Source organism: Dromiciops gliroides, chromosome 5, assembly GCF_019393635.1.
Source record: "Dromiciops gliroides isolate mDroGli1 chromosome 5, mDroGli1.pri, whole genome shotgun sequence".
NCBI lineage: Eukaryota > Metazoa > Chordata > Mammalia > Microbiotheria > Microbiotheriidae > Dromiciops > Dromiciops gliroides.
Window position 1 is genome coordinate 64,771,322 of NC_057865.1, and position 17,420 is coordinate 64,788,741.

Below are 17,420 nucleotides of genomic sequence, written 5' to 3' on the forward strand. Positions count from 1 at the left end.
GTTGTCTCCCCTATTAGATTGTAAGCTTTTCGAGGGCAGGGACTGTCTTTTGCCTCTTTTTGTATCCCCAGCACTTATCAGTGTCTGACACATAGTAGGTACTTAATAAATGTGGATTGATTGATAGTTGATAGGCTGCATTGGTAAAGGTAGTTTCCATGTTGGGAGTCCCTTATACCAATTCAGTCACAGATCAAGGCGGGGAAATCATAAGTTATTTTTTCGTCTTTCCCTTAAATTCTAAGGGCACATGCTTCACTTGGGGCTTTTAGCCTCCTATGTAATTTCTAAAGGGGAAGTTAATTTTTTTAGTTTTAATACTTTCAAAATACTACTTTGTCATTTTTCCCTATTTGTTGCAAATTCCAACTCCTACCATATTGTTTTAGGCAAGGGAGGAATTTCCTCCTTTGGGTATTCACTCTCTTTATCCTATTACTGAACATAAAGGAGGCAAAGGTAATTAATGCCTGCCCGGAAAACAGTGTTTTTGCTTTTCATAATTGTTAGGCGCTAGTGGGATATGGGATGGAAAAGCAAAGGACCAAGGACCAGAAGGCCTGGGTTCTAATCCTGGCATTGCCACTAATTGATTTGGATGTTGGGTAAATTACTGCTTAACCTTACTAGACCTCAGTTTTCTCATCTATAAAACTGGATAGTGGTTGGACTAAATAGCACCTATAAAATATATGTGTATATGCTTTATACACACAGAACTTTAAAATATATATTAAGTGGGGCAGCTAGGTGGCACAGTGGCTAGGGCACCGGCCCTGGATTCAGGAGGACCTGAGTTCAAATCCAGCCTCAGACACTTAACACTTACTAGCTGTGTGACCTTGGGCAAGTCACTTAACCCCAATTTCCTCACCAAAAAATATATATCTATTAAGTAACATTAATTAAATATATATTAAGTAATATATGCTTAACATATTTAAGCATCTTAATATAATTATTAAATATATTACCTAATATTTAATATATTATATAACATGTAACATATATATTACTTAATATATATGTAAAAGTTCTCTCTTTAGCTATAAATAGCAGCTATAACATCCTGTAACTTCTCAAGATCTTTGAAAACTGTGCTGCCTGGGTCTTTTCAGTAGGAGAGATCCAAATTAGTGGACACTACACTAGCACTTTCCCCTGAGACACTCTGTAAGCAATTTCTCAGAATGTTACCCTAGGAAGGGCAGTAAGGCACTTTGGGGAGTACCAGGAACCCTCAGTGGCAGGAACTTCAAAGTATTAAATGGTACATTTGAAGCCTGACTCAAGGTGTCTCACTTAAAACTAGGAAGCCATGCCTTTGAGGAGTTAATTCATCTTCCCAGAATCCCTTTGAGGATCCCTTTGTACATATAGGGAAATTGCTCCCATTTTATGTCTAGAGAAAATGAGACCAAGCTATCGCCACAGAAGGAATCACTGGCAGACCCAGAATCGCAATTCAAAAATTCCTTCCTCCATTCAATCCCTTTCATTAAGGGATTATTTGTTTTTTTCTACATTTGGATATAACACGTATTTTAGAACATTAAGCTTTTTTTTTTTAACTCCATGGTTTATATAGATCTTTTTTTTTAACAGTTGAGCATCTGCACATGAATTTTTGCAAGAACAAACTTAAACATTTACTCATCTCAATTCCTGGCTTTCTTACTATCTGCCAATTTAAAAAAAAAAAAACGTACAAGGTCCCTCTGTTGGAAAGGGAAGGAAGGAAGGAGAAGGAATAAACATTTATAAAATGCCTTCTGTGTGCCAGGTGCTGTGCTAAACTCTTTAGAAATATCTCATTTGATCCTTGAAACAACCCTAGGAAGGTAAGTGAAAATAAGACCTTCATTTTACAGTTGAGGAAACTGAGGCAGACAGAGTTTAATAATAAGTGTATGAAGCTGAATTTGAATGTCACAAAATAAAGTAAACTATGATGGTTCCCTAAAGGGATTAAAATGTTAAGGAATCATGCCACATAGGGACAAGAGTAAGATCTGGATCTTGCCAACTCCTATCCATGAGCTGTTGAAACAGTGCGTTCCCCTAATGGGAAGGGTAATTGTGTGTTTAGCAGCCCCATCCTCTAAACCTGCTGGGCTTTTTGTTTTGTTTTTTGGTTTTTTTTAATAATAAACATTTTTATTTAAAATTTTGAGTTTCAAATTCTGTCACTCCTTCTTTCCCTTCCCACTCCCCATACTGAGACAGCAAGCAATCAGATATAGATTATACATGTGCAATTATGTAAAACATTAATCATATTAGTCATTTTGTATAAGAACACTTGAAGAAAAGAAAAATGAAAGAAAGTGAAAAAATGTTAAAGAAATGGGCTTTTGTTTTACTGGTAGCCAAGTCCTAAAGGACAGACTTGCCATCAAGAGAAAATGTCATTTGCAGTATATGAACTGAACTGTTGTCCCCTAGTAGGGAGGGGATCTTGGCAAGAATGTGATTTTAGTTCACGACTGTCTGGGCCTTCTAAGTTCTTTGTTTCTGCCTTGCCCGTGTTGTTAATGGAGGTAACAGTGCCTGTATCATTGGCCTTGATCAAGGGAGTAAACATTTTAATTAGCCTTCCATTATTACATTGATTAGACAGCTCTACTCCCAGAGCAGATGATGCCCTTAGCAAGCCCCGCCTGCCAGGGACACCCGTTAGAACATCTAATCATGACTTCTGTTTAAAGGCCTTGAAAGAGGAGGGATGCTTAGGGTAGCACTGGCAAAAAAAAAAAAAAAAAAAAAAAGGCCTGGCCTACAGAATGATGATGCCAATGGTGGTCGAGTCAACTATCCTAAAGCATTTGATGCCATCTGCTGGGCACAAGGGGGAACTGCAGGGGGAAGGGGAATTCTCCATTCATTTCCAAGATCACCAGGCCTTTTGCTTTCTAACTTGCTAGTTTTTAACCTACTCGTTGAAAAAAATGGAATCCAGGCTTAGTGTTGTTGCTCAGGATAAAGTAACACTTTGCTGAAGATTGGTAGGACCACATTGAGCTGATATGGCTTAGAATTTCATGGAGGGGGGGCCCTCCATAAGGTGGTACAGTGAATAGAGTACAAGGCCTGGAATCAAGGTGACCTGAGTTCAAATCTTGCCTCAGACACTAATTATGTGACCCTGGGCAGGTCACTTAACTTGTCTACCTCAGTTTCCTTAAGTGTAAAGTAGGGATCATAACAGTATATACCTCCCAGGGTTGCTATGAGGATCAAATGAGATATTTGTAAAGAGCATTTAGCATAGTACCAGGCACTTAATAAATGTTTGTTCTTGTCCCCGCCTCCAAAAGTATAGAAACAGATTCTCTTGCTTTAGTGAGACAGCGTGGTATAGTAGATGTACTCGGAGGACCTGAGTTCAGATCCCACTTCTAATATTCCTCTGTGGCCATGAGCAGTCATTTAACCCTTTTACCTTCGTTTCTTCATATGTAAAATTACAAGGGCAGACTAGAAAGTTTCTGAGTACTCTCCCAGATAATATAACATTACTAGGTCTGTATCCCAAAGACATAAAAAGCGGGGAGGACCTATTTGTAGCAGCCTTTTTTGTGGTGGCTAAGAATTGGGAAATGGCTGGACAAGTTGCAGTACATGATTATAATGGAATACTCTTGTGCTATAAGACAGAACTTCTTTTTTTAGTGAGGCAGTTGGGGTTAAGTGACTTGCCCAGGGTCACATAGCTAGTAAGTATTAAGTGTCTGAGGCTGGATTTGAACTCAGGTACTCCTGACTCCAGGGCCAGTGCTCTATCCACTGTGCCACCTAGCTGCCCCTAAGACAGAACTTCTTAAACTATGTAACTGAATGTGGGGGTTGCAAAAAATTTGAGAGCAAATGTTTGATTTGTATACCTATTATATTTACTTATGTACCCAGGGTTGCATAAAAATTTCTCAGGCAAGGGGCAGCTAGGTGGCTCAGTGGATAAAGCACCAGCCCTGGATTCAAGGAGGACCTGAGTTCAAATTTGGCCTCAAAAACTTGACACTTAGTAGCTGTGTGACTCTGGGCAAGTCACTTAACCCTCATTGCCCTGCCCTCCCCGCCAAAAAAAAAGAAATGATGAGTAGAATGATTTCAGAAAAACCTGGGAAGACTTACATGAAGCGATGGAAAATGAAGTTGAACAGAACCAGTACACAGTATACAGTATTGTATACAATAAAAATAGCAATATTATATGATGATCAGCTCTGAATAACTTAGCCCTTCTCAGAAATACGATGATCCAAGACAATTCCAAAGAACTTGTGAAGAAAAATGCCATCCATCTCCAGAGAAAGAACTGGTGGTGGGGCAGCTAGGTGGCGCAGTGGATAGAGCACCTGTCCTGGAGTCAGGAGTACCTGAGTTCAAATGTGGCCTCAGACACTTAATACTTACTAGCTGTGTGACCCTGGGCAAGTCACTTAACCCCAATTGCCTCACTAAAAAAAAAAGAAACTGGTGGAGTCTGACTATAGATCAAAGCGTACTATTTTTCACTTTTTTTTTTCCTCTTTGGTCTGTGTCTTCCTTCACAATATGGCCAATATGGAAATGTGTTTTGCATGGTCACACATGCATAACCTATATCAGATTGCATACCATCTCAGAGGGGTGGGGGGAGAGAGAAAAATTTGCAACTCAACATTTTTAAAAATGAATGTTTAGGGGGCAGCTAGGTGGCGCAGTGGATAGAGCACCGGCCCTGGAGTCAGGAGTACCTGAGTTCAAATCTGGCCTCAGACACTTAACACTTACTACTAGCTGTGTGACCCTGGGCAAGTCACTTAACCCCAATTGCCTCACTAAACAATTTTTTTTGAAAATTAATGTTTAAAATTGTCTTTACATGTAATTGCAAAAAATAAAATATTTTTAAATAGAGATAATTCATATTTACATAGTATTTGCAAAGCAGTTTACACACATTAACATGTAAGCCTCAGGACTACCCTATAAGGTAAGTGATACAGATATTATTGTCACCATATTACATATGAGGCAGTTGAATTTCAGAGAGGTTATATGACTTGCCCAGGGTCACACAACTAATAAGTATCTAAAGTAGGGGCAGGAGTGTGCTGGTAAATGTTTAACAGCCATCTCTCTGGCTGGGGAGGTGGGAAAAAGGGAATGCAAAAATATATGAATGACATTTAAAAGTCTAGACAGTCAACAAAACAATAAATCCAGCCCTGAGTTTTAGTGTTTGCCAATGTCTGTGCTGGGCCTGGAGTCAGGAAGACCTGAGTTCAAATCTGGACTGTGTGACCCTGGGCAAGTCACTTCACCCTCTCTCCCTCAGTTTCCTCATCTGGAAAATGAGCTGGAGAAGGAAATGGCAAACCACTCCAGTATCTTTGCCAAGAAAACCCCAAATGGAGTCACAAAGAATCAGACATAACTGAAATGATGAGACAGCAACAAAAATTTCCAAGGCATAAATGCTCATGTAGAAAATTTAACAATTGGCCCTCCATACAAGTTTAAGCTGGCTCCGGCACACACCATGCTTGGTATTCTTTGAGCCACTGCCAAGACCAAAATGGCAGGCCTAAAACTGAAAGAACAGGATTTCAAAAAATTGTTTCAATAAGCCCCAAGGAATGATTTTTCAAAGATTAACTATAGTTTGATTATGTGTGTCATCATTAACATGTAGAATTTTGATAAATGTATGTGTGTAAATATTTGTATATATTAGTTTCCTTTGTTAATCACAAGCGGAGTGTATGAAAAGGCCATTGCATTAACTCATCCCTTCTGCTACTGGAGGTCCATTTCCAACTTTATCTCTCACATTCTGTCTCCAAAGAGACCCTTGCTCAAATAAGTCCACCATCGTTCTTCTAGATCAGCTTGGCCACCAGCCACCTCTATGGGACTAGAGCCTAAAATCAGATTTTTTTAAATGTGGAAGTCTTGGGGTAACAGCTAGGCAGCGCAGTGGATAAAGCACTGGCCCTGGATTCAGGAGGACCTGAGTTCAAATCCAGCCTCAGACACTTGACACTAATTGTGTGACCCTGGGCAAGTCACTTAACCCTCACTGCCCCAGACAAAAAAATGTGCAAGGCTCTTCCTCCTCATCTCCAACTCACAGCTCCCTTGCTTTCCTTCAAGTATCAACTAATATCCCATCTACAGGAAGCCTGTGTCAACCCCTTTTAATTCCAGTGCCTTCCCTCTCATAATTATTTCCTATTTATATATTTATGTGTGTGTAGCTTGTTTGTGCATATTTGTTTGTTGTCTCCCCTAGTAGATTGCAAGCTTCTTGAGTAGAGGGACTATCTTTTGCCTCTTTTTTGTATCTTTAACGCTAAGTACAATGCCTGGCACAAAGTAGGTGCCTTAGAAATGCCTATTGACTGTCATATCTCAGCTGATGAAGGAGTTTAACCAATAAGTATACTCCTCTAAACAGCAGTGGAGTACTTTTAGAATCTTCCAAACAGGGATGGTGTTTCACTTATCTCCTAGACCAAGGGTTCTTAACCTGGGTCTATGAACATTTTTTTTTTTTTTGGTATCTTGATAACTCTATTTCACTCTAATTGATTTCCTTTATAATCCTATGCATTTGTAATTCCTATGCATTTCATTCTATGAACTTAAAAACATGTTCCTGAGGAGTCTATTGGTTGTGCCACCTTGACAAAGGGGACTGTGGCACACACAAAAAAAGGTTAAGACTTTAGTTTAACTTAAAAATTAGCACTTTGGAAAGAGGGAGGAAGTGGGGAAATGGGGCAGGTCCCCCAGAAAATCAAGTGTTTGTGGTTCATAATTTTTTGCACATATAATGACACATCTTCACCACCAGAGGATTTTTTTTTAAGCTACAGTAGTTTATTCACCAATCTACTAAGGCATAGAGGTGTTGGAATCTGTGTGGGTTAGAGAGGGTGCCCACACCATTGAAACCTTGAATCTTTTAAAGTCATGACACCAGTCAAACACAGCAAGAGTAGGGCTGTCTAGGACCTCTGTAGCACACAGACCAACCTCTGCAGCTTGTGTTACTGGCTTCTACATGGCAGTGGGTTGGGATCATTCGATTGGATTGGAGTCTCCTCACTTTCTACCAACCTCCTAGTGCAGGGCTTCTGGATGACAGAAAATCAGGTTTGCACAGTTGTGGGTGTCTCTGACATGCCTGGCCACATCATTGCTGCCTTGGATGATAAACTGCTACTTGTGTGTTGTACACTCTGAGATGGTGAGCTCCTTGCCTTCCAGTTCTTATTTTCTATTGTAGAACACCTATCAGTGCTACACAATCACCTTTGAATGCCATTTGATAACAGTAGAAATTATATAGATAATAACCTGATAATGGAGGTAAAAATTATTCTTTTGGGTGGAGCAAGGAGGTGGCACCGTAGAATCAGTGTTGGAAGACTTGAGCACGAGTGTAACCTTAAACATTCCTTGGTTGTGTGACCCTAGGTAAGTCACTTAGCTCTCTCAGCCCGGGTTTAATCATCTGTAAAATGGGGGTAATAGACCTTATCTCACAAGGTTGTTGTGGGAATCAAATGTAATAATATGTAAAGTGCTTTCTTTGCAAACCTTAAAACACTAAATAAATGAAGTACAGTATGTTAATATTCTTAATGAAGTTTAAAAAGGCTCATTGGCATATCACATAATAGTATGTTTCTTGCATATTTAATCTTTTTTTTTTTTAAGTGAGGCAATTGGGGTTAAGTGACTTGCCCAGGGTCACACAGCCAGTAAGTGTTAAGTGTCTGAGGCCGGATTTGAACTCGGGTCCTCCTGACTCCAGGGCCCGTGCTCTATCCACTGCGCCACCTAGCTGCCCCACGATATTTAATCTTTTTTAAGAAAAAACTTCGGCCTCCTACAAAAAAAAAATTGTAGATGGTAATATTTACCAACAAAGAAATTTTTGCAAAGCACTTGGAGCTCCTCGGAAAGCATAAATAGGACTTGTTAAATGCTTACCTTCTTTATTCCAGCACCCCCAGATTCAGAAGGAGTCGCAATATATCAAGTATCTATGCTGCGATGATGCAAGAACTCTAAATCAGTGGATCACTGGAATAAGAATTGCCAAGGTGAGAAAAATCTTTCTGTGTTGACTTCACACACATTCTTTCTCTGGTCTCTTTCCTTGTGTCCAGCTTAGAGCCTCAGTGTGGAAGAGAGAGAAAAAGATTTAGTCTTGGATTTATAACCAAGAAGGCTTTTGTTTGTGGATTAATTGACAGCTGAGGGAAGTAATAGTAGCAGGCGCATCTCCAGTATCCTGGAAAGTGAAGGTTTTCTTACATAAGTCCCTGAAGACCTTCACTCGGCATGTTGTGATCATATAATAGTAGAAGTAATAGCTAACAACCCAACATCAAGAGAGGAAACAAAAAATGGTATGTCCTGTAGAAGTTATCTCCTTCTTTGTAGACAACTTTTCTATATAAACTAGTGAGTGATTTTTTAAATAACCTTTAGAATTAAAAGCACGAGCAGGCGACCTACATTTCAGTCAAGAAAATGAGTGTTTGACTATGAAGCGTGTAGATTTACCTGCTGAATTTAGCCAAACGGACTTCATTGTTGTTGGTTTTCTCTCTCTGTGTGTAGTATGGAAAGATTCTCTATGACAACTATCAAAAGGCAATGGCAAGAGCTGGACTTGCCTCTCGGTGGTCTAACCTGGGGACCGGGGACCCAGCCGTTACGACTCGGACACCCTCCAAAGGTATAGAGAGAATCCTCTTATGAGGTGGTTGGCTGGACTAAATGGTGGGATTTACTGGAAAGAATATTAGACCTGGAGTCAGCACACCTGGGTTTGAACTCCCCAACTCAGGCATTTATTACCTTTGCCACGATGAGCCATAAATAGAAATAGAGGTTATGACACCCTACATAATGATCCCTGCAGGCCACCCAGTGATTTAGTTTTAAAAGATATTATCTATGTTGTGTTGCATTTTTATTTATTTTGTGAAATATTTTCCAGTAACATTTTAATCTGTTTCATGGGGCAAACAAACATCTGATACCTCTGCTGCAGGCAGTTTTCTAAGTGAGACTATAAGTTGCATAATAGGAGCTGATCCTCATTGTCAGAGAAGTTTCCTCATTGGGAACACACTGCCTACCCCCTTAAAATCACAGGACTGGGCCAAAATAAATTGACATACTTTACTTCACCTGTGATGTGATGAAATCCCTCTGCAACCTTAAAGTGCACTGTGATTGTGAGCTTTTGTTCTCCCTTTCTGCCAATTCTCAAGTTGCTTAAACAGTTTAGGAGCTTCTCCTTAGCCGGTGTCCCACTTATCACTGCCCTCAGCCTCAGGGATCCCAATCTCAACCATGTGCCCCTATGTGGAACTTGAGAGCAGACCCCCTCCAAGGAACAGGATCACCACCAGCCAGTCACACAGGCTGGCTGCCAAGCCGTCACAAAAACATCATCATACATACACTGTCTTTGAATCCAGCTAAGGAGACGGGTAAACCCTTTTCTACCCACACACACACTCGAACCAAAGGAAAAAGACATAATTTAGCAACTTTGAGGGGGGAAATCGTATTTATAACTGCCTTAAATTTTGCAAAGCACTTTACATATATCATCTCTTGTGACCCTTAAAACAACCTTGTATGGCAAGTGCTGCTATTATCCCCCATTTTTTAGAATAGGAAACTGAGGCAAGGAGAGATTAAATGACTTGCCCAGCTGGTAAGTGTCTAAGGCCAGATTTGAACTCATCTTCCTGACTCCTAAACCTCATGCACTCTGCACCTGTGCCACCTTACTGCCTAGATACATGAACGTGACGGGGTGTCGGCTGGACCACAGTCATGGAGGAAGCAGAATGATATGGAATCAGGGGTTCAAACAGAGGGATTAACTTTAGGAAATAGCAGGAATAGCTCTTCTCAGTGTTTCCCTACAAGGCTCAGTTCTGGAAACTCTGAGGAAATGGATTGAAGGGATCTCTAAGATTAAGAGTTTTTTCCTTCCTCTGGCTCAGTCCTGACTGAAAGGTCCACAGATCCAAAATCCATTGATTTGGGGGTGCTAGAAACCTCCTGCCCTCTCTAGACCCTCATCTCTATAATGGGCACTGAGTGGTCCTTTCCCAAAGCACTCCTGCTTCCTCGTGGGGTGCTCAGTTCCTGCCCAAGGCTTTCCTTACTGTGTTGCATGCAGCCTCACAAAGCCCATAGCCCCTTACCTTAGTCCCCTTGGTTGCTCCCCCCAAACACCCTGGAAGTTAAGGTAGGTTGGTATTCACACACACACACATCTCCACTATTCAAGGGATGAAATCATGGGATCCGAAGCTCCCCTGCACACTTCCCATGCTGCAGACAGATGAAATAACTCCAGTGTCACAGACACTCGTCTTCTCAACTCTGATTGAGCACAAACAAGAACTCCTCATCTTCCTGACTATGAACAAAGAACTACCGGGGGATGCTATAAAGCAGTTAATATTTAAATGTCTTTCCGAAGGGCATTGTTACAAATCCCTCATCCCAAGTAGCTGCTGCTTGTGATTTTAAAATAACAGCAAACTTCCCACTATGCACTGATCTGTCAGATAGAACAGATACTGAACTAGTGCCTGACCATACAAGGATGTCATTGGACAGACTCAGTGAGAACTCAGGCAGTGTTCAGGCAAGAAGACAAGCTTCCTGTGCTCTTACTGCCAGCACATAACATGCTACCATTGTGGTCACCGAGTCTTTGTTGTTTACCAACACATAACTGTAGAGTGTGTGCATGTTTAAAGTAATACACTCTAAAAACTCAGCTTTTGTCACCTTTTTTCCAGTCAGCTTCCTCCACCCCAGCCCAAAGTATGGCCCTTACAGGGCAGCCTCAGAGGGAGGGAGGATGCTGGATCACACCATCCTGAGTGGTTCCCCCTTCATAAACAACAAGGGGGAGGGGAACTAAGCTAAAATATTTCTATACAAGTGAAATCAGGTTCAAATGTGTTTCATTAATAACCGTAAAGGGGGGGAAAGCCATAATACATGCAGCCCCAAGGGAGTGAAAGGAAAGAGGGAGGGTAGTGCATCCTCTGCCTATGTGATGGATTATAGGCCCCTTTTTTCTAAACATAAGCCCGTATCCAGGGAGAGATTGCAGATTGAGATCAGGCCATGCAAGAAACTGAAGATGCTTAGTCTGGAGAAGAGAAAACATGGATGGGAGGATGTAGAAGGGGGCATCTGTCTTCTAATACTCCAAGGGTTCTTTTCTGTAATGGGAAGACTTGTTCTGTTTTGCTTCAGACAGCAAAACTGGGAGCAATGAATATAAATTATGAAAGGAAGATTTTAGCTCAGTGTAAGGAAGAACTTCTGAACATTGAAAACTATTCAAAAGGAGAATGAGTTGTGTTGGGAATCACTGGTTTCCCACTCATAGGTCTTTGTGTGAAGGCCAAATGGCCTCTCACTGGGTTTGTTAATGAGGGAATTCTTGTTTAGTGTAGGCTGGACTACTTGTTCTCTAAGATCCCTTCCAACGTATAGTCTTTGATTCTATAATCTCTGCCCTCCCAACAAAGGAGGAAAAGAAAAACATTGTCCTTTTATTAAAAGCACAAGAGTGGGGCAACTAGGTGGCGCAGTGGATAGAGCACCGGCCCTGGAGTCAGGAGTATCTGAGTTCAAATCCGACCTCAGACATTTAACACTTACTAGCTGTGTGACCCTGGGCAAGTCACTTAACCCCAATTGCCTCACTTAAAAAAAAAAAAGCACAAGAGTATTGAAGAAAAAATATTATTAATAATAATGTCCTCTGCAATTTAGGCAAAGTTTTCCAGAAATAAGTTTATTGAATTTAACATAAATCTATTTCTAAGCCATTTCTAGTGTGGAAAGATCCAAACTGACATAGTTTTTCATCTCCTCCACATTACTCTCTACCCCAAGATGTGAGGTGACATAGGACTCTTGAACAAAAATTAAAAAATAATAATTTAAAATACACTTTGGGGTTAATATTCCGGAAAGTCCCCATTCAATTCTTTCCTGACCTCCACATCCTGAGGAACAATTCCTGTGAAGAGACCAGCCATCCAGACCAGTTGCCAATAACTGCCACGCCTAGGGCAGCGTGTGCCAGGCAAGTCAAAAAACCACCACCACCTTGACCGCCATCTTCCTAAAACCCTGATGAAGACAGTCCAGAATCCTGAGCCCACCAGCTTTGGAATACCTGTGACCCCCAAATCATCAGACTTACTTCCATTGTAACCTCCACAGCCATCATTGAAGGGATAAAATAATTGTGGAGAGAGCTCCCTCCCCGCTCCTCACAACCACTCAACTACTGAGCAACTGACACCAATAGATGGGTAAGCACAGGAGCCCTGGGAGGGGCAGCACCAGCCAGGACCACCATTCCTGCTTCCCACCTCACCCTCATAGCCATCATCTCTGGAAATAACCAGTGTGGATAAGGGGCCAACCATCCCCGCCAAATGCCACACATTGGGCCAGCAAGCCAGCCTCCCTGAAGCTGCGAGGCCCCCCAAGGGAGAACCAGGAGGCGGTACATAGCAGGTAGTCAAACCACTGCTACCTTGACCACCATCTCCCCTCACATCATGATGGGCACAGCCCAGCACCCTGAACCCAAGAGCCTTGAGGACAGTGATGCTTCCAGACAAGTAAGCTCGGTCATCATCCTGGGAAGCAATTCCCGTGGAGATGCAGCCTGGCAACCCCTCCTGCTGGTGCTGTAGCTACTAAAGATCCAGAAAGGAAAGTCCTCACCAAAGTCACCACCACATGGTTCTAGATCAGAAACCGGTGATTTTATCAATGGAAATGACATTAGAGAAGAGGCATTAACATCTGCTTTGCTACTAAGCCTAAGGGCCATGGAACCCATCCATCTGGTGTCGCCAAAACCTTCCACCTGTAGTGTCTCCCCCATTACAATGTGAGCTCCTTGAGAGCAGGGACTATTTTCTATTTGTTTACCCAGAATTTAGCACAGCACTTTGCATATAATAAGCACTTAGTAAATGGTCTGATCATTCATTCATTCATTCATTCATTCATTCTTCCGAACCATTCTTCTTAAGGACTGAAAAAATAATTCCTTTCGGTAATCAGCTTCTTAACCTGGAATTGAAGTGCCACAGCATCAATCACTCCGTGTAGGTGGGAAGGCAGTGATGATCCCATCTAGCCAAGAGTTGAGTTTGGTTGGAAGGAAGGCCTTTGGTCTTCCCACTTTCCCAAGGGAAAAGTCTATAAGGGGTTTTAGTAATGGAGAAATAGTATTTCTTCCTATTTCTAGAGAAACTAAAAAGGAGATTGTTCAAAAATATACTTCCACAGGAGAATAGTCAAGTTGGCACAAATGGGATCTGCTTTCATAACTATAGTGTTAACCCAGTAGTCAACTGTGAATAATCAGAGCAAGTACCATATGTGACGGATGGTTAAGAAAGCAAGGAAATAAGCAAGGATTCCTTTTGAAAACTGAATATTCTCCAGTTATAGAATCTCAGAGATGGAAAGGACCTCAGAAGCCATACAATCTACCCTGTAGAATAGCTCCCCCCACACATAGTCTATCCAATAATCATCTAGCCTTTGCTGGGGAACATCACAACTCCTTCCCTACTGAAACAGTCTCTCCCACCTTTTTTTTTTTTTTTTTTGGTGGGGCAATGAGGGTTAAGTGACTTGTCCAGGGTCACATAGCTAGTAACTGTCAAGTGTCTGATGTTGAATTTGAACTCAGGTCCTCCTGAATCCAGGGCCAGAGCTTTATCCACTGCTGCCCTCTCCCACTTCTATACAGCTCTTAGGTCTAAATTTGCTTCTTTCCAGTTCTCACCCCTTCCTCCTGATTCTGCCCACTGAAGGCAAATAGAACAAATCATTGAGCCCTCATGATGTCCCTCTTAAAGCACTTAAGAATTGACCAGTCCTTTCATATATCCATTACCTGTTATAGTTGAGAACCCAAGGACTATAAGGTATTGCTAGAAAAGAAAATTTAGAGAAAAGAAATTCAAGGAGCAGCTAGGTGGCGCAGTAGATAAAGCACTGGCCCTGGATTCAGGAGTATCTGAGTTCAAATCCAGCCTCAGACACTTGACACTTACTAGCTGTGTGACCCTGGGCAAGTCACTTAACCCCCATTGCCCCACAAAAAAAAAAAAAGAAAGAAAGAAAAGAAATTCAAAATTATGTATTTTGATAAGTAGCTTCAATACTTTGGAAGATGGTAGAAGAAATAAATTATCAATTTGAAAACAAAAGGGCATAGAGTACTAGGTAATTGTTGCTGAATGAATCTCAGATCAATCTGATTTCACATAGTGATCTCTATGAAATCACAGAATTAAATCAGTAGCCGAGTTCTCTAAATACAGGGAAACCTGAATTAAATTCTCAATTAAAGTGAAATTTTAGGAGAATGAAGGAAATAATAAAATAGGTTCATCACAGAGCTTTTTTCTCGAATCTCAGTGGTCAGTATGTATTTCTTATAATCTCTAAACCTAGTTCTACTGTACAACAAAAATTGGTATTTCAAAATGACTCCTAAATATCTTTAATGATAAAAACTATTTAATATACTTACTATAATATATTTATTAAGGCACAAAAGTAAACTAATATATTTTAGATCTTCATTAACAGAAATGGTTTCCAGATTGACACTGTTAACAAGGTTAAGTCAAACTTAATGTCAACACATTCTCCAGGTATTACAATTAATTAATGTTTTACTTTAGAAGAGTTGATTTAAAATTTTTTGTTGTGCTTCTTACAAAATATTGTGTTACTGCCACATATTTTTCAAGCATACCTTCAGTATCGCATACTATTACCCATGAATCTAAGTCACTACACATGAACAGTCTCATTTTCAGGCTACATCCTTCAGCATTGTGAGAATACACTGATTTTTCCCCTTTTTGTTCCCCATTTTTAGAGCATACAGTCAGTACTGTACAACCTAATGGACAGATTTCCCAGCCTACACACTCTATTGGCGGAATTTTCCAGGAGGCCCAAAAACACGTGGAAACAGCAAAGGTATGAGTTATTTCATGTAAATGAAACCAGTACTCAGATTCATAAGTATTTTCTTAATCTTTTCAAGTACTCTGCTAAAAAACAGAAAATTAATTTCTCCCAAACAAAAAGGCTGCTGTATTGACCATTCCAGAGCTTAAACTTATACATTAAAAGCTTTATTCATTCATGACATTGTGTGGGGATCCCACAGTGTGGACATATCATTCAAGCTCCACAGTAAGGAAACAAGGCTCTTAGCAAAGTTTTTGACATGTGTGTACATGACCAAAAATAAATCAGCTTGGCCAAACTTTTGTCATAAGATGTGGGGCTGACGTATTGAGACCCTCCATTTCAGGACTTGTCACCCCTACTTGATTTGGACATTGTCTTCATCTTAGAGGTGTTGTGTAGTATACGTTCATACACTGTTTCTCATTGCTTGGCGTTCGTTTTCTCAGATTAATGGAATGATAATTAGCTCATTTTGAGAACATTTTAATAGCATTTCATATATACCGAGATTACTCCTACGGGACAGCTAGGTGGCGCAGTGGATAAAGCACTGGCCCTGGATTCAGGAAGACCTGAGTTCAAACCCAGCCTCAGACACTTGACACTTACTAGCTGTGTGACCCTGGGCAAGTCACTTAACCCTCATTGCCCCACAAAAATTTAAAAAAAAACAACATTAAAAAGAGATTACTCCTCAGACATTACCAAAGGGTGATGTAAAACCCAAGACCGTGTTACTACTATGTGGCATTTAGCTATTTGTGGGGAAGTGTCTGTTGTGTCAAAACAAAATGTGATGGTAAAATTTTTTAAAATAAGATAAAAGAGGGCAGCTAGGTGGTGCAGTGGATAGAGCACCAGCCCTGGATTCAGGAAGATCTGAGTTCAAATCCGGCCTCAGACACTTGACACTTACAAGCTGTGTGACCCTGGGCAAGTCACTTAACCCCAATTGCCACGCACACGCACAGGCGAGCAAAAAAAAGATAAAACCAGGATAATGAATCACTGTGCTAGGTACTAATAGTACTGATGAGAAATGCAAACAAGGGTTCATTCTCCTATCAGACAGGCTGTTTTACAGATGAAAAGCTCTGTTCTGTGGCCATTGAAACGATGATTCTATCCCTAATTCTGGCTATAGATGAAGCATTTATGTCCCTGTTCAGAATAAGGCACAGGGGCAGCTAGGTGGCACAGTGGATAAAGCACTGGCCCTGGATTCAGGAGGACCTGAGTTCAAATTTGGCCTCAGACACTTGACACTTACTAGCTGTGTGACCCTGGGCAAGTCATTTAACCCCCATTGCCCCGCAAAAAAAAAAAAAGAAGAAGAAGAAGAAAAAGAAAAGGCAGAATAAGGCACGGGTGAGAGAATATGAATGGTTCTACAAACCCATCACTACTACATTTAAAAAAAAACAACCAAAAAAAAAAAAACAGTTCAAGCATTATGGCCTAGAGTAGATTGGTGACATCCTCTTAGGATAACTGTGTTCTTCCAGGAAAAAGCAGGAAAATTTGGGTCTGAGTTAGAAAAGACCTCAGAGGTCATCTAATTCAACTTATACCTGCAACGTCCCACTACTTGTTTAGGCATCAAAGTGAACTAATATATTTTAGAATATCTTAAAGAATATAGCTTAAAACAAAGTATTTCAGCTTGATTCTGTCAAAAAGGACATTCATACTTAATCTGAACACATAATCAATCCTTCAGCATTCCAGTTAATCAGTATTTGTTCAGAACTCAAAAAATGCAACTGTATGTCTGTCTTTGACCAAAAGTGCTCAGTGAACTCCCTTTAATATCAATCTTCAAATGAGTGAACATCTGAAACCCAAAACACAGAATAGAGGAATTGAGTACTTATAACACTAAATTAATGTCTATTTTGAAATTTTGGCACATGGTGCATTTTCTTTCGAGATGTCAGACTGAACTGCATATTTAGTTGTATACCATAATCAGTCAAAGTTAGTTATTTCCAAGGTTATTAAGGTACAAACAGATAAACTGCCATTCAAGTTGAAACAGACACTAGTACATTTTGTCAGCTCAGTAGATCTAATACAGGGTGTATTACTTATAATATACCTTGTGAAATTTGAAGTAGAGGCTGCACATCTGCTTTCTGACCCAGATACAAGCAAGGAACTTTAGAGGAACCATAAAAAAATCAATGAACCTGAGCTATGAGCTATAAGTTTTGGAGGGAAAAAGTGAGTCTGTTTTTTTAATCCTTTGAGATTTTTACTTCTTTGTTCCTAATCAAGTATATATTTAAGCACCTCTGGCATACCTAGCACTACATTTTATTATCCCCATTTTA

The 17,420-nt window shown here is 40.5% G+C and overlaps 1 protein-coding gene across 1 annotated transcript in view; it reads left to right on the forward strand.

Moving 5' to 3' along the window:
• LOC122729169 (amyloid beta precursor protein binding family B member 1 interacting protein) overlaps positions 1–17,420 on the forward strand; it is a 119,023-nt gene that overhangs the window by 97,412 nt on the left and 4,191 nt on the right. Inside the window, exons 11-13 of the mRNA XM_043967886.1 lie at positions 8,004–8,102; positions 8,626–8,743; positions 14,987–15,090. Coding sequence (XP_043823821.1) covers positions 8,004–8,102; positions 8,626–8,743; positions 14,987–15,090 — 321 coding nt within the window. The remainder of the gene's footprint in view (positions 1–8,003; positions 8,103–8,625; positions 8,744–14,986; positions 15,091–17,420) is intronic.